The following is an 18,264-nucleotide window of genomic DNA, read 5'->3' as shown; positions in this document are numbered from 1 at the left end:
GGTATTTTCTGCTAACTTATCTTCTGAATTGCTAATTCAGTCCTCTGCTTCACCTAATCTGTTGATTCGTTCTGATGTATTCTTTATTTCAGCTATTACATTTTTTCATTTCTGATTGGTTCTTTTTTGTTTTCTATCTCTGTTTTTGTGTTTCCTGTTTCTTTGTTGAGGTTCTCACAGATCACTGAGCATCCTTATAACCAGTGTTTTGAATTCTGAATCTGGTATATTACTTATTTGCATTTTGTTTAGTTCTTTTTCTGAAGCTTTGTTCTGTTCTTTTATTTGGGATATGTTTCTTTGTCTTCCCATTTTGGCTGCCTCCTTGTGTTTGTTTCCGTGTATTACTGTGTTTCCCCGAAAATAAGACCTAGCCAGACACTAAGCTCTAATACATTTTTTAGAGCAAAAATTAATATAAAACCTGGCATTATATTATTTTATAATTATATTGTATACATTATATTATAATTATATAAGACCAAGTCTTACAGTAAAATAAGACTGGGTCATATATTAATTTTTGCTCCAAAAGATACATTAGAGCTGATTGTCCGGCTAGGTCTTATTTTTGGGGAAACACAGTAGGTAGGGCTACTATATCTTCTGATCTTAGTTGAGTGGTCTTATGTAATAGGTGTGCTGTGGGTCTCAGTGGTTCAGTCTTCCTGGTCACTTGAGCCAGGTATTCCAGGTGTGTCCCATGTGTGGGTTGTGTGTGCCCTCTTGTTGTAGTTGAGCTTTGGTTGCTGTTTGCACATCAGTAGGAGGGATCGACCCTCAGGCTGATAGACCCTCAGGCTGTGACTACAGTGGAGGAGCTGTTGTACAGATGCTGACCCTATAGAACTTTAGCAGGGCTCTGGCATCTGCCCAATCAGCCCTTTGGGTATGTCATCCTTGGAGGTGCCAGGTGGTGCTCCTGCTCAGTCTGAAGCTGTTCCTGAGGCGTGCCGGCCCAGGGCCTCCTGGGAGGGGCCCTGCTGCAAACCAAGCTCAGCTGCAGCCTGTGCCCTGCCCAGGGCCACCTGGAATGAGCCATAAAGCAATCCACAGATGGCCAACACCCATGCTGGGATTGGAGGTTCCTGGAAGAGGCTACAAGATATCACAAAACATGGTGAATGTTTAAATTTTAAAATTATTACAGTAAAAGACACATTGCCATTAATCCCCCTCAAAATACTTCCCCTTGCTTTGAACACACTTATCCCATTGTTCTTGCTACTTTCTGAAGCAGTTTTGGAAGTCCTCTTTCCTGAGTGTCTTTATTTCATCCTCCCATCATGACAACACTCCATGTCACACATCACTTCTGGTATGGCAATTTCTGTCAAATAAAAACATCACAGTATGCCCTCATCCACCTTATTCACCGGATCTGGCATCATGCGACTTCTGGCTCTTCCCCAAAGTCAAAATGACCATGGATGGAAAACATTTTGAATCAGTTCAGGACATGGAGGCAGCCACAACAGCACAACTAAAGACACTCATGAAAGAGGACTTCCAGAACTGCTTCAAAAAGTGGCAAGAAGATGGGATAAGTGTGTTAAAAGTGAGGGGGAGTATTTTGAGGGGGATTAATGGCAGTGTCTTTTCCTGCAAAAATTTTTTTTATTTAAACATTCACTGTATTTTGTGATCACACCTTGTGAGTTGCAAACTGAGGCAAGCTGCCATCAATGCCAGGCTTGGAACTGCTCAGCAAGAGGTACGGGGCATGCCACGGCCGGATGCTACTTGTTTGGGGTTTGTGAACCTTTGAGAGGTGTTAGAAAAGTCCATAGCATGAGCCAAGACAGGCTGTTTGTATGGACTAGCCACTAGAAGTGGCTTGGGTGGGCCTGTAAGCTTAGTGGGGTGTGGTATCAGGAATCATCAGGGTGGGGTGGGTCATGTTAACCAGGTTAATGGAGACTCAGATATGGCAGCTGGGAAAGGGAAGGGCTCAACAAAGAAGTGACGGATTCTGCCAGCACTTCTGTCTAGGAGAATGCTGCCCCTCCAGCTCTCAGACTCCAGGAGCCCTCCGTCTCATTCAGCTACAGTGTCACTGGTTTTCACAGCCAGACGTTATGGGGACTTCTCTTCCCAGTACTGGAACCCTGGGCTGGGGAACCTGGTGTGTGCCTGGACTCCTCGCTTCTCCAGAGGTCCTCTACAGTTGAGATACCCTTCCCGATTTTTAACTGCATGTGGGTAAGGGACCAGCCCTTTCCGTTTCTCTGCCCTTCCTACCAGTTTTGACGTGGCTTCTGTATATCTGTAGGATTTCTGTTCCACTAGACTTCAGATGATTCTTGTTCTGTAGTTTAGTTGTAATTTTGATGTGGTGAGAGGATGCAACACTGTGTTTATCTACTTCATCATCTTGACCAGAAAACAATACTTTGTTATGAAAACCTTTTTTTTTTTAAGATTTTTATTATTGGGGAAGGGGAACAGGACTTTATTGGGGAACAGTGTGTACTTCCAGGACTTTTTTCCAAGTCAAGTTGTTGTCCTTTCAGTCTTAGTTGTGGAGGGCGCAGCTCAGCTCCAGGTCCAGTTGCCGTTGCTAGTTGCAGGGGGCGCAGCCCACCATCCCTTGCGGAGTCGAACCGGCAACCTTGTGGTTGAGAGCCCACTGGCCCATGTGGGAATCGAATGGGCAATCTTCAGAGTTAGGAGCACGGAACTCCAACTCCCTGAGCCACCCGGCCGGCCCCAGGAAAACCTTTTATTGCTTTTTTGAAGGAATATATATATATATATATATATATATATATATATATATATATACACACACACACACATATAATATATATATATATATACATACACACACACATACAGAAAAGTGTACAACTCGTAAGTGTATAACTTGAAGAATTTTCACAAGATGAATAATATACCTATATAACCAGAACCCAGATTGATAAACAGAATGTTAACAGAAACCCATTTTGGGTTACCTTATGTTACCATCATGTAAGTACTCCCCACCACAACTTCTCTTTTCCTGAGTTTATTTTGATTCATCTTGGAGTTAGATTTAATTAAGATACTATTTCAGGAAAGTTTCATGGTTGCTGTATTTTCTGAGTTCTGACATGTTTGGGGAATGCTTGTCTGTTTCCTTTATACATGAAGGACAATTTGGCTGGGTCATACTGTCAGTTTGCTCTTCACCAAAATTTTGGAGACATTGCCACACTCTTAATAGCAGTGAATGTTGCAGTGGTGAGGCCTGAGGTAACCCCTACCCCCAACCCCACCCCCGTATGAGACCTGGTTTTTCTGCCTGAATACCTATAAAAAGTTCTATTAATGATAAAAAGGAACGGGACACATCATAATGGAATTACTGTTAATTTTTTACCAGAAGAGAGAAAAAGTACATGATGAAGAAGAAAGAAAAACTGCCTGGGTTAGCCAAGAAAGACAGAGAACACTGGATAGACTTCGAACTTTTAAACAGGTAATAAAAGTATGATCAATTTATTATTTTCCATTGCTTTTTAAACAGAGCTAGATACACTCTCCTATTGTAGGATTTCTTTGTATGAGAAAAGCTTGGTTTTCCTTATTTAGAAAATAATATAATCACGGCAGTCCGTTTTGTTATGTTTTTAAATTAATGTTTTGATTACATGGCTACCTTGCTCTGGTTGTTTCCAGAATTAATATTCTTGTGACCCTTGGGCTACCACTTCAGTGTAGTATAAGAGGAATGGTCAAGACCTCTGGGAAGCCTGGATTCTTCTTGAATTTTATAAAATTGTTAGGTCAGAGCCAACTGTCCATTTCAAGCATCAACTTGTTATTAATGCCATATACATCAACCTACAGTAATAATCTGTGGAAATGACCAGTGGCAGAATTAGAGGGTAGATCAACATATAGTATGAGAAATGCTTCAGCAGTTCTCTCACCAGACTAACCCATGACTATGGACACTGATATCACAGCAGCTAAATATTTCCTTGGAACTGTGCTTAAGCTGAATGGTTTTAGTTGTTAAAGTGCTCAGGAGCCTTGCTTCTGCTATCTGTGGTGAGGGACCATCCTATAGGCGAAGAAAGTTTTTGATCTAAGTTCTCTTGGTATTATAGTGAAAGGGTTGAGTATTATAGTGAAAGACGGGGCAGGGTTCTTAATACAAGGATAAGCCTTGAGTTAAGTATGCATTAATGCTAAGTTTTACTATAGTAAAAATATAGAATGAGAGTTCTGTATATCAGTACTCAAGCATTTGCAAATACATGTAAGAAACTAATAGTAGTCCCTTTGTTTTCCACATATATATGTTTGACATCATTTATGTTGTGTAGTTTACAGTGCTTTTATTTTTCCATTTAAATTCATCATTTTATTCAGTAAAGACCTTTTTTCAAATCAGGTGGTAATTTTGAACAGTTGACTTAAGTAGATAAAGGGGATAAAGCCTTGATAAAGGATTTGATAAGAAGTAAATAAGAGAGTTTGGTGATGACTGAAAGGTATTACTCTTTGGTGTTCTGGTTTTCTGTATAACTTTATTAAAGAATTTTCCCTGAAAATTAACAGAAGCTCCAAAATAACATCTTGCATTTGAGGGACAAAATAGATAGCCATTTGTTCACAAGTAGTTTTAATATAATTTAACCAGTTATGATAACTTCTGATTTTTTTAGAGGTACCCTGGCCAAGTCATACTTAAATCGACCAGGTTACGACTGGCTCATGCAAGAAGAAGGAGTGCCACCAGTCCTGTGCCCTGTGAGGACCAGTCCGAATCGCTACCAGGAGTGCTACAAGTAGAAGAGAAAAGTGAAGAGGTGGAGGAAGGAAGAGGCAAGCTTGGATCATCACATACAACAGAAGCCGAAATCCTCACACAACTTGAAGATACTTCATTAGTACAACTTGAAGCCACTTCATTACCTCTCAGTGGTGTTACCTCGGAACTGCCTCCCACTGTTTCTCTTCCACTTTTGAATAATACTGACCTTGAACCAGGTTCTCTCACCACAGATCCACTCCCACCACCTCTTCCTCCAACACCACCTCCCCCACCACCTCCTCCTCCCCCTCCCCCACCACCACCTCTGCCTGTTGCTAAGGACAACACCCCAGAGACACTGGAGAAAGGTCTGCCTAGAATGGAGGGAAATGAGAAGAGGATCCCTAAGTCTGCAAGTGCCCCTTCAGCACACCTCTTTGATAGTAGCCAGCTGGTCAGTGCCAGGAAGAAGCTCAAAAAGACTGCTGAAGGTTTACAGAGGAGGAGAGGTAAGTTAAAAGAGATATTTTTGTGTTCATCTGTTGAATTAAAGTAAGGTATATAATCAAAGGACTTTTTATTTCATAGGACCTTACAGAACTTAAAACATTTTATTTCGGAGCAGTATTTGATAGCAAACGGGTTTTCAAGGTGACAGCAGGGCAGAATTCCCACCAGTGTCCATTGCACATCGACAAATGTGTATAGACATAGAAATGCATACCTTCATTAGCTGTTAGGCATGTTTTTAAAAATATATCTTCTGAAGTGATAATGGATCTGTTTGGTAATACATAGTAGGTGGTCCTTTTGAGTTAGAAAGTCTGATTTTAAACCTGGGAAATGCAAGAAAGATATTCACATCAGAGGTAAGCCATCTGGTCAGGACTAGCACAGTAGGATGACATTAGCAAGGCAGTGTAACATCTGGTCACATTTATTGAGGACCTTGGTATACTCTTTCTATAAAGAAGCAAAAAAGGAATAGGTAGTAATAGGTACTATTTATTGCATGTCAGATATGCCTTAAAGCTACTTTTGAAAAGAACAGAATAACCCTAGACCTTAAGGAGCTTTAGTTTGCATAGGGAAAACATTATATAAAACACTTTACATGTTACATTTTAATCTGGGAGACCATCCTATAAAATATTTTTTTACCATAACCCGAGCAGAATTTCATACATAAAACAACCAAATGAAAAGAAATCACTGTAATGAACCAAAATTTAATTTTTTTAAATTAAAATGTGTAACCCAGTCACTGCCTGAATTTAGATTGAGCTGGTACAGTTTGGAAATCCTTGGAAGCCTCAACTATATTCCTAAAGACCACTTCCCGGCCTCCAATGTGCTCCCTTCTCTCACATGAGAAATGATAGGAATACCAGCAATACCTGACATGGAACTTGAGTGTTGGGATTTCTTTTTAATAAGCACAGTTAGGATCCCTGTGCTCTGGCAACCTTCTGTCCATGCTTCATGGTCCATTTTATAGATGGAGTTCCCAGTGTCCTGGGCTATCACAGTCCTGAAGTCTACAGGTTACATAGTTTGCCTCTTAAGTGTGATCCTAACTGTAATTGTTCTCTTTCATTTTCTAAAGTGAGCTCACCCATGGACGAGGTGCTAGCTTCCTTGAAGCGTGGTAGTTTTCATCTGAAAAAGGTTGAACAGCGAACTCTGCCTCCTTTCCCTGATGAAGATGACAGTAATAATATCTTGGCACAAATAAGAAAGGGGGTAAAATTGAAGAAGGTACAGAAGGAAGTTTTGAGAGAATCCTTCACACTTCTGCCTGACACAGACCCTCTAACACGGAGCATCCATGAAGCTCTTAGAAGAATCAAAGAAGCATCCCCTGAGTCAGAGGATGAAGAGGAGGCTTTGCCTTGCACAGACTGGGAAAACTAACAAGTAAATGGTCTTATTTTCTTCAGTAGCACTTGGTAATACCGCTTATATATTGACTGATGAGGTCTGTTATATTTTATAGAGTCTCAGGTTTATTATTTATTAATTCAGCTCAATTATAGTTTGGATTATAAATTTGTAAACTTCAGATTTTCCTTCTGTAGTTTCTAGAAACTTTATAGAAAAGCAAGACACTGCTTTATAAATTCTGTGTTTTATATCCTGCTCATTAAAAATTTCTTCAGTACAGCCATATCCCAAGTAAAGAGGATAACTCCTAGTAATGTGACAGTCTTATTCTAGGTTTAAAAAACAAAAGGCTTTTTATAACTGAAGTATTTTGGTTACAAACTGTTATGCACATTGAATTTCGATGTTTTATTAGCTGCCTGCAAAGGAATTTTCTAAGGTCAGTCTAAAATAAATTGTATCATCTGATTACTTAGCTTTTGAGAAGCCTTTAAAACTAAGGTTTACCATTTTAAGGCTTATCATAGTTACTACATTGTTTAGTTAAAATTGCAGTTAACATAATACATAAAAATTATACATATTTTATCAAGGACCCCTGTGGGTATTGGTTACATATTTGGCATTCTCCTAAGGTAATAGAGGGTTGTACTCCAATATTTTTTAATCTAGTTATAAAGTAATGTGGCACAAATTATGCTAAATATATAGAATCAGTAAAGATAACCCATACTATAAATTAAATAGTATATGGCTTCATAATACTTACCAAAAGGGGAAGACTCATAGTCCCAGAGGTAGTAAGTAAAGGACTAATAAATTTATATGTTATGGTGATTCTTAAATGTGCCTGATCATAAGAATTACGGGGAAAGCTTATTAAAAATGCAGATTCCTGGCCTTTACTCCCAGGATCCTGACCAAGTAGACCTGATGTATATGCAGGAATACATCTGGATTTTGAAGATATAATACAAAAAATATATAAACTATGTTATTAATTTTTATATTGATTACCTGTTCAGAGATATTATCGTGGATATCAAATACACTAAAAGCATTTTTACCTGTTCGTTTTAGGCATGTGTCCAATGTTCCTCTTCTACACTCCCAACCCCACCCTCCCTAGCAGCATCTGCACAGACCAGTAGCTTAACAAAATGGGTGAAAAAAACCACCCAATTCCCCTTGATAAGTAGTTGTGTGTTACCTTTAATGTGCTTCAGCCAACGTTCCAGTCCCGCTGTCCTGCCATGGGTCTTGAGCTGTTGGTATCCTTTTTTCCTGTTATTTATAGAGATTCAATCCATCACTTTGTATAATTACTATTTTTGGATCCCAAAATAATTTCAAACCATTTGTGCCTGTACATATGTACACTATGCTTTGTAGAGGGCTGTCAGTGTATCAGTGTGTCTACTCAGTGTGTGAAAGTGTCTAGAAACCCAGGTGTGTGTGACTGGAAATCTTTCCCACACTAGCTATTTGTAAATAGTCAATGCAGTGCTTGCTACTTATTCCCTTGTCTACTTCTGCTTGTATCTTCTCAGTGAGCTGCTAAGCCCGTGCCTGAAACTACCATTTTAGCGCTGACTGGTTAATCCACAGCTGGGCCTTGACATAAATGAGTATTTAGTCCTTTTATGAGAATTGCCTACAGTGGCCCAGTCAGGGTACATGTCCTGTCAGCAGCTGCTCAGGCCAGCCCATCCCTGTTTGTCTTCTTCCTCCCACCAGGTCCTGCCCAACGCATAGACACTGCAGCAGAATTTCATATATTCAAGTGGCTGGGATGTTATTTATAGCTTTTGGCTGCTAGTTTTGCCTTATATCAGATGTTAAGAATATGTCCATGATGGATACCACTTTGAAAATTGCCTAAAACTTTTCCCCTTTTTGGCTGACTTTTTTGGCTGGTGTATGTAGTATATAATGTTGAGAGAAACAATGAAATATTTCCAGAAAATGTATGTCCTCAGTTATTTGCAAGACCATTTTTAAAAGACCAAATGTACGCTATACCACAAGCGAACCATGGACCGGTTATAATCCCTGCAGACTGAGAGGCAGTGATAAAGGAGCTGGATAGCACTGCCTTGTGTGGTCTTGGGAAATACTTTTCAAAGGCTGAACTTCTAGATACTTCTCTACAGGTAGCAAAAAGGGCTATTATTTGTATTTCCTATTATTAATTAGCTACTTTCTTACAGATTTTAAATTATTGATGTAATTACATACTTTTTTTTGAAAGTCCCCTGTTCTGCCTCATCCTGCCTCTTCCCAGAGGTAGCTATAGGTAATAGTGTCCTAGAAGGGTATTTCTCCACATAAGGAAATAGATATAATTATGTAGATTTTTTATTTATTGAGTTTCTAATTTGTTTCCTTTGGGGTCCTTCTTAAACTCATGAAGTAACTACAATGAGGCTGTCCAGTAGAAGTACAGTGTGAGCCACAGATGGGATTTAAAAGGTTCTAATAGTCACATTTAAAAGGGAATGGGTGAAATTGATTTTACTAATACTTTATGTTACATGATATATCCAAAATAGTATCTTTCAACATGTTTTTAATGTAAAAAATTGACAGTGTAATTTACATTTTTTTGTACTGAGTCTTCAAAATCCATTGTGTATTTTACATTTACTCATGCAAATTACAACGTACACATCTCAATTTGGATGTTAAATATTCAGTGGTGAAAGTGAAATGACCTACCAAAAACCACAAGATTACATTTAATAGATAAATATTTATACTGCTTCCGATTTTAATTTAAATCAAGTTAAAAATTCAGTGTCCCAGTCACACCAACCACATTTTAAGTGCTCAATAGCCACATGTAGCTATGGTATTAGATAATACAGAACTATAATAAAATAAGTTAGTATTTTATTCATGTGCATGTCAGCTTTTATCTGACAAGTAGGTCTCATAAATGCTCCTGTGCCATAGGTAAGCTCATCAATCTCAAACACAACTATTTTGAATTTTAAAAAGTCCTGATAAAGACCAATATTAATCCTGTCCTCTAAATGTCGATATAACAAAAACTGCTCCTTATTGAATTTTAAAGATGCTATTTAGTAGTTCTTACTATACTGGCAGTGTATGAGAAGTATTTTAGATTGTATTTTCCTTTTTAGTATATATTTTTGACATGAAATGTTACAGTAAAAGAAATAAAAGTGAGTCTAACATACAGCCTTTTAAGTGATCAAAATTCATATTTAAATTTTGTTTTCATTTTTATTGCTTCAAGAAGACAAGCATATCCTTTTTTAAAAAAAGTGTTTCCTGCACACTATTTGTGTAAATGGTTATTTATAAGAAAAAACTATCAGTGTTCATCCTGGATATTGCAAAAGGTATGAGGGAACATATATACACACTACCTTTAATAGGTCATCCTTTTTTAATACACTTTATTATTTTGTTTGTAAACAGGTGACTCAACAGAAAGAAAAAAATACCTACAGCTGAAGATCGGTTCATATTCTTTTGGAAAACAAAATTTTAAGCACTTGGTTCAACAATTGGATTTCATTTGATCCAAAGTGTATTGTCTCAGTGGTGTGAAAAAAAGGAAGCACAATTGGCAAGTTACCACTTTTCCAGTCATTCCAGTAGATGGTGGTTAACATGAGTTTTAGATGTGCAATGTTCTGACTGCAGAGAAGAAAAGGCCTTCAAGGAGATCCCTGTTTTTTTAACCATCTTCCCCTCCTGTCCACCCACTTACATACTTGTAGTGGCCAGTAAAGCTAGGGGTCGCTATGAGTTGAAAGAACACTGGGTTGACAAGATCTACTGTGAGCTGTATTGGGACTGCTTTGAAATCCATCTTTCAGTGCACTGAATGGTCATCTGCTTGAAAATTACAGAGCTTCTTCCATATCACCTTATATAAGTAGTGTGACATTTTGAAAAAAGAAGTTTATCATGATAATTATAGGACAGGAACCGAAAGAACATCAGATGGAAATGTACTGAAAATTCCCACATTACCCATCTCCAAAGGAATTTTCATAAAGATGTTCAGTAACATCTGGAAAGATACAAAATATGGAGATACATCTATTAAAGTGTTTACCACACATGATATATTTAACATGGCATATTTTTAGAAGACCACACACTTACATTTTGTAAGTTTTCGAAGTAAAATTTTCCATGCTTTTAAATAGTTCTTCATAATTGTGAATTTATACCAGTTTGAATTTTATGTGCAGCTTTGTTTATGAGAAGCAATACTTTGTAATTTGATATTTCAAATTATTTTTAGTCTTTTTGTTTGAACTATTGCTTGATTATTATAATTCAACATGACTTTCCTATTGAGAATCAAAAATCAGGATTCAGTAATAGGGATGTAGATCTTAAGTCTTTTTATCATGCACCATTTACATTTTTATTTTATGCTCCACAGTGAAAAAAATGTATGCTCTACAAATATGCAGAAGAAAACAGGCGGAAAAGAAAAGCCTCCTTAGCTGGCATTTCTTTATCTTCACGTGCTTTGAGTGGAGTTTTGGGAGGGAGCCTTTGGTATTGTCACTAAATTTTTAAACATGTATGTAGCTCTAGGTGCCGGTTTTGCTGTAATGGAGTCCTGAAGGATGCATTTATATGAATGGAGCCATTATGAATTCTCAGCTGGACTGTTGTGGGCTTGAATGAAGGTAGATATGTTGGACCCAGTTTACAGTACCCTGTAGAGTATAATTCTGCATAAGACAGATCTTGGCCTTTATATGAAGGGAGTTAAAGATTGAAATACCAAAAAACTTATTTTTTATGATACAATTTTCTGGCTTAGACCCAGAAAGCAGTCCTAGAGTAAAAGCCCTCCAATGTATATGAATTGTTATTCCTGAGAAAAAAAAATAACATTCACACCTTTGTCACTTTAAAGTGTTATTTCCTTGAAAATAATTGTGGAGAAAATTTTCTGGCAGCAGGTTGTAAAGAACAAAATCTTTCTGCTTAAACATTGGTAATATTTTTACTGATAAGACTAGGAGCTTGTGTACGACATTGTCATGATACATTGGTTTATTCTCACATCTTGTCTGAAAAGATTAGAAATACAGATCTGATACATAAATTGAATCTTTATCCCATGATTGGGGAGTGGGGTAGATTGTTTTCCTATATACCATCAGTAAAGCATTGAAGCATGCTTTTTAACCCAAAGAATGATTGGTTTAATTGTTAATATATTTGAAAAAGTTTTTAGCAAATTTGCAAACCTGAAAAAAATTGTGTATCAATTTTATGCCTTTGGATGCTTGTTCATAACATGTTTTGTTTTTCAGTCATTGACATTTAGAAAAATACAGGAGAATCTAGTATTAAATTAACAGCGAAAGCACTGGAACTTTCTTATATCTAGAGGGAATTACTACCCATTTAGTGTTGCAGCTGGGATTCCTTTAAAAAGCAGGCTCACTTATAAAAGGGTCCTGTGATCTATCTTCCTGAGGCATTTTGTAATTAAGTCTCTAGCAAATAATGGAGGGTGTACAGACTCCTGTGATCCTTGTAGGGGTGTTTCCACAGCCCTTAACACATCCCATTGTAGCACTTCATAAAGGTTATCTCACAATTGAAGATGAGTAGGTTAAAGCAGCCAGCTATGCTTATTCTCTGGTAAATGACTTTCTGCAACACACTCACTTCTCTTCGAGATTCAGATTCCTACTTCCACAAATTGCACGTTACTGCAGGTCATCAACCTTTATAGAGTTCTCACAGACAATATTAAAATTTAAAATAACTGCAGTCTACTTGTCCATCAAAATGAGATAACCAGTTGAATCCTCATCTTAATTTTAAAGCGGTTTCAGAACCCAACAGGAATTATGTATACATGGTTAAATTCTTTTTTTTTCTTGCCCCTAATAAAATGAGCATGTTTGGCCTTAATATTCAATTTGTATATATTTAGTTATCATGGTACTTATGTTTCCAGTTCCAAACTTGGCTGTACTGTTTATATGGTTTAAAACATTTGACAGTTATAATTTCTGTTAATGTGTCATTTCCGTATTAAGAATCCACAAACAGCTGCTTGTTTATGCTGAATCAATTTAGAAGTTAATTTACCAATCTAGTCTCAACTGCAATGTATGTAAAATAGGGAAACTAGTAGATGATGACTTGGGGATGTTTTGAGATTAATGTTACTGCTCACTTGAATGTCAGTTCTAAATATTTCTCTTACTAATGCAACTAAAATTGTGTATATAACCAATGTGGCATGTATAGAGAAGGTATTTCTAATGATTTAAAATCCTAATGGTACTGTAGTGTAGCAGTATGAGGAAATGCCTGGCTAAAGGGGATTTTTAAAAGATGAGCAATCGTGATTACTTGATGTATATTTTATAGGCTTATTGAGGTTGTGAGCAGCACAAAAACAATCATTCCTTAATCCTTCATTGTGGAAGTGAAACATTTCAAGAAATGCGTTTTTTAAGTCCGTTTTCAAATGGATTCTTAGACACAACTATGACAGTTGATCAGGTGTAGTATTTCCACAGTCGGAATGTGGGGCTTTTCTTACATGAAACCATAGAAATTTTTCAGCACTTTCATGTACTCTGTGTAGTGAGAGGGTAAAAAATCCTTGTTTCTACAAAGTTGAACTAGCAATATTTGGTAAACTATGGCATGACCATTTTCTGTCATGAAATGTGTTAAATTGTAAAGCATTCTTTGGCCATAGCAGACACTAAGAATTAAAACTCATACCAGTGGAACAAGAATTAATGGGCAGCATCCTCTCTGTTTAGAATGGGGCCAGTATACAATTAATACAATTTAATTTTGTACATTCCCTAAGACTCCATTTTTTAATTACAGTCACTAAGTGTGTATATAAATTTAAGTCAATACTTTTAGCCTAAGGAAAGTTTTTCTTTCACTAAATATAAGGGTGTTATTTTTTTTTTTTACCTTTATAATTTCATTATTGTGCACTTACCATCAGTTACAAACTTGTAAAGTACTAATGGGCGCTTAAAGGCCTTATCAGGGAGTTAAATTTCATACACTTTACCAGGTTGTTTGTAAAAAATCTTTTTGAACAGCTGTAAAACATTTAAGAACTGTGGCAGACACATTGTTAACATGCAACCATTTGGTAGAGAAAGCAGAAACCTTAACAAGTTTTACCTAATTCTTGCACTGAATTTAAATGATAATATAAAGTTAAATGTACATTTTAAACAGATTTTATCCCCCATTTATTGCTTAGCATAGGAGAAGAACTATGCTTAGTGTTAGAGGATTAACCAGCAAGATTGATTGCAGATGGAAGGAGAGGTAAGAAAGTAGAAGCACCTTACTGTTGGAGCATGTTGTGTTTATTTAGTGAATTGTTCAGTAGCTATTTCTGAACTTTGCTGCAAAGTGCTCTTTAGTTAAAGCACATAAAGAAGAGTCTCTGCTTAAAAAATTGCTTTGTAAAATGAAGCAATGGTATTTTATATCCTATAAATATAATCTAATTTAAAAGTTTTTCCTACAAAATGAGTTTATATTGCTGCCTAAACTATCATGTATGTAAACAGAGGTTTTTTAAGGGTGAAAGGGAGTCTGGATATTCATTCATTTTCTCTCTCTCTTTCTCTCTCTCTCTCTCTGTGTGCGTGTGTTAAATGTTTGCCCATTGAGTTGTTTCAAAGATGTATTCATTCTGAAATTTTGTGTTCTGCCCTCAGTAAATGTACAGTTTGGTATTTGAGGAATTGATTGAATTCCAAATTTATAAATGTTTCTCCCCTTCTCCAAACACATTTATTATGACACTGTAAGGTGCATGTACAGAAAATACCTCTGAGATTGACATATTAAATATTTTATCAATGTTATTTCACACTGAATCTCAAAGCAATCATTTATTTTGAGGGTTAGGGGAAAGTTTGTTTTGTTTTCTTAAAGTCAGGTATAAGTAAGAGTGGCTCAATTTGGGGAGTTAAGACAGGACCTTGGAAAGTGATTTTTAGACGTGTACGAAAGGTGTGGGTGTTGGTGTTGGTTACAGAGTTCAATTTTAACAAGGGAAGTTTTGGGGTTTTTATTTAACTTGCATGTTTTATGGGTAACTATCAAAGAGTGTAACAAGTTATTCTAGTTTTCCCCAATACTAATTATACTAGTTTTAAGAAGTCTCCATAATCACAAGATGGCATTTGCCCTTCATTTGTGAACCAAAAGGAGTAGATAATACAACCCATACAGTGACTTCTGACTTCTTCAGTTTGGACAGAATCCCCACTGTCTCCTTGAATTTCTCATTGTACTGTATGTCTTGCCAAGGTTGAAACCATTATATATAGTTTATGAAAAATTGAAGGCTACAGATCATTTTGCATGAGTAAAGCCCATTAAGGCTTATGAAACTGACATGTTTTTTAGCCTTTCCAGTTAAATGAAAATTTTAATGGCAAACCAATTCACTATTTACTAGCTTTGTGCAATATTATAATGGTAGAAGCAAAACACTAGCACATTGTGCTTGGCTTTTAAGGATTGCTTTAACACCCTAACATTACATGGGCAATGTGCACAGTGTATTGTAAATGCCAACTCTTGCAAATTTACAATACTTAAATATGCTCAATTAACATTCTGAAGTATTAAAAGTACAAAGAAAAAACTAAGCAAGCATTTATAGCAATACTCTGAAATCTCCAATAATTGTTTTGACTGTTGACTTTTGCTCTTTAGTGCAACTTTCTGCATCGTAATTATTGTATTGCTTTGTATTTCATGTTTTTTACACTCATGACTTCAGAATTAAGTACTTGTACACCAAGTATTGCAATCACCTTTCTCTTCTTGTACATGCAATGTAACAACATACAGTTTTGGTGCTTAACAATATTCCATTTTTTCTTTAATAAAAGATATTTATTGAGTTAACCTCATTTTGTTTGCTTAACATTGGTGGTAGATACTGTCACTTCACTTCGAATAGAAACAGCATAGCAAGTTGTATACTTAACGTTGAATAGGATTTAGAGACTCTCCACCCCGTACTTCTGGCTCTGCCCGACCATTGTCTGTAATATTTTAATGGCAGCTTTATTTGTGCTAGTAATATTCATGTCATCTGTGAAACTAACTCTCCACCTAGTTTGGGAATGTTGACTTCCAAAATTGGAAGGTGTTTAAATGCCTTTCATTTTAGTAGTCAGTTTGTGGTCATTTAATACAGGGAGATTATTCGCTTAACTCTTAAACACAGGACTAGCTTAACTGGATCCCAGCGGATACTCTTACCAGTGCTAATGTGATGAAGGCCCGGACGCGGCAGCGCATCCTTTGAGGGACTTAGTTCCAGATGCTGCCAAGCCCTCCTGTTTTTCCAGGCACTCGTTTATAAAATGATGGGCTGAACAAAAGAAGTTTGGGACTTCTTTCCAGCTCCATGATTCTATATTAAGAAGTGAGAAATTTCTCCTAGGTAGGGCCTCACTTCCATGAGTTCCCACCACAAATATATGTGCGGCTAACCAGAGAACTTTGATTACTAGATGGTTTTTCCATGAGACTTTAGAGCAGGGGTGTCCAAACTGCGGTCCGTGGGCCAACTGCGGTCCGCAATCCATTTTTAATTGGCCCGCAGCAAATTCCAAAAACATATTTAGTTTACCTAAAGAAACCAGGTGAGGCAATACGTACTTCACTTCGAGTGAGTGGCCCAGCTGTTTGTGTATTTTACCGCATATGGCCCTTGGTAAAAAATGTTGAAAAAAGTTTTGACACCCCTGGTTTAGAGAATGGACTTAATAGAGGAACATTAGCCAAACTGATAGAACCTTGTGCCTCTTGAATTAAACTTAAGATACATTAATACAACTCAACACAGTGCTTCAGAAGACTCCTCATACCTGGTTTACCCTTGTGAAAATCATGGTGCGGTTGGCTTGGGAAGGGCTTACCATGTGACTTCTCTGTTGGATTAGTCATCTTTACTAAGAGGTGAAAACAGCTCCTGAAAATCTCGGAGTGACTAGAATTCCTGACTCCTTTGCTACTCTCATTCATCCTGACCCTGCTGAGTTCTACAAGCTCATGAATTCTTGACTACAAGAAGCTCTTTGGGAAAGGTTTAAAATTCTTTGGTGCAAAAATTCCTACATTTCCATCACATTCTGACAGCTACTGATTGATATGGCATTTAACTGGATTTCCCAAGCACTCTGTCCTGCTGCAAGGCCCAGTTTCGCTGTACACCATACACTTTGGTTTTCCTCACTGTTGGCAATTTTTCCAGATGTCTCCACTAGTAGTGTTGCTCATTCACAAGTCTTCTTGCTCATCAGTTGTGTGCTCACATCTTTCTCTAAACCTAGCTGTTTGTCAGCTGCTTGACCTGTAATAGACTGATGGGCCATTCGCCTCGTCATTCTCCTACTGGGTTCATACGAGTCCATCCTCTGATCACAGTGGCCTCCTACTTCTTTCTCTCACCTGCCTCCTCCATTTGCTCTTGGCTATTGCTGTGACTAACTCCATGTACTCAGATGATTGAGATCTTTCTAATCCCAAATTCCTCCCCATTACTGATTCCAGTGGCCAGGCAGTGCATTCAGTAGAGTCTGGGACTTCCTGCCTCCATGCTGCCTAAGGAAAACATGCATCAAAGCTACAAGGCTCTCTGTGGAGGACTCCTCGCCAAGCCTTTACCCCAGTATCTCCATTTTACATGCTCATCTCATGCCTTTACACTGGCACACGTGTCTGTCTGAAATACTTCTCTTACCTCAACACCATCTAAAGTCCATCCATGGAGCGATAATTTGGAAAGCACTTGGGCAATATGTGTCTGACCCTCCCTAGTGTCAAAATTCTTAATCAGAACATTGAAAATAGAATAAGAGAGTTAAGATGTGAAAGGAAGAATTACAGAATCTGATTTAATCATCACAACACTACAAATGTGATTAACCATTTGAGGCATAAGAAAAGGGGTTCGATATTAAATTGTCAAAGGTGACAGCTACTAAGTGGCAGAGAGCTTTGCTTGAAAACCTGTCCATTATTCCCCATAGCATCTCACCTTCACTCTTAGCCCTTTAAGGTCCAACTAGTGCTCAGCTTTCAGACAACCTTGAGAAGAATGCGTCTCTTCCTAATTGGTGTCACTCTTTCCCATGGCTCTAAATGACTTCTGTGTCATGACAACGCCCAATTTCATATTTTCCTGGCTTATGCCTCTTCTCAGAACACTAGATATGTTCTGAGTTCTGTCTCAGCTGTCTGGGGAGCTCTTTATTTGGATGCCTCATACCTATTTTAACTAGAGTATGTCCAAAATGGTTCCCTTGATCCAACCCTTCTCAGCTTTAACAAACTTTCACAGTTCATCTAGTTCTGCAATTTAGAACTTGGAAGTTACCCTGCTGCCTTTCACACCCTCACCATCCACGTCCAATCTCCAACAAATCCTATCAAACCTAATTCCAGTTAACATCTGGCATACATCGACTGCTTTCTCTGTCCCTTACTACCTCTGGTCTAGACCACCTTCATCTCTCAGCTAGACTACTGCACTAGCCTCTTAAATGATCTTTTCACTGCCACTCTGGTCTTTTCACTGCCACTCTGGTCTCCTTCCA

The 18,264-nt window shown here is 37.5% G+C and overlaps 1 protein-coding gene across 1 annotated transcript in view; it reads left to right on the top strand.

The window, feature by feature from the left end:
* Window positions 1-15,562, top strand: part of JMY (junction mediating and regulatory protein, p53 cofactor) — an 85,353-nt gene extending 69,791 nt beyond the window's left edge. The window contains exons 8-11 of the mRNA XM_019728183.2: window positions 3,368-3,463; window positions 4,659-5,256; window positions 6,354-6,664; window positions 10,079-15,562. Coding sequence (XP_019583742.2) covers window positions 3,368-3,463; window positions 4,659-5,256; window positions 6,354-6,661 — 1,002 coding nt within the window. The 3' untranslated portion in view covers window positions 6,662-6,664; window positions 10,079-15,562. The remainder of the gene's footprint in view (window positions 1-3,367; window positions 3,464-4,658; window positions 5,257-6,353; window positions 6,665-10,078) is intronic.
* The last annotated feature ends 2,702 nt before the right edge of the window (window positions 15,563-18,264 follow it).

The sequence above is a fragment of the Rhinolophus sinicus genome, linkage group LG03, assembly GCF_036562045.2.
Source record: "Rhinolophus sinicus isolate RSC01 linkage group LG03, ASM3656204v1, whole genome shotgun sequence".
Taxonomy (NCBI): Eukaryota; Metazoa; Chordata; class Mammalia; order Chiroptera; family Rhinolophidae; genus Rhinolophus; species Rhinolophus sinicus.
This window is presented reverse-complemented; position numbering and strand designations above follow the sequence as displayed.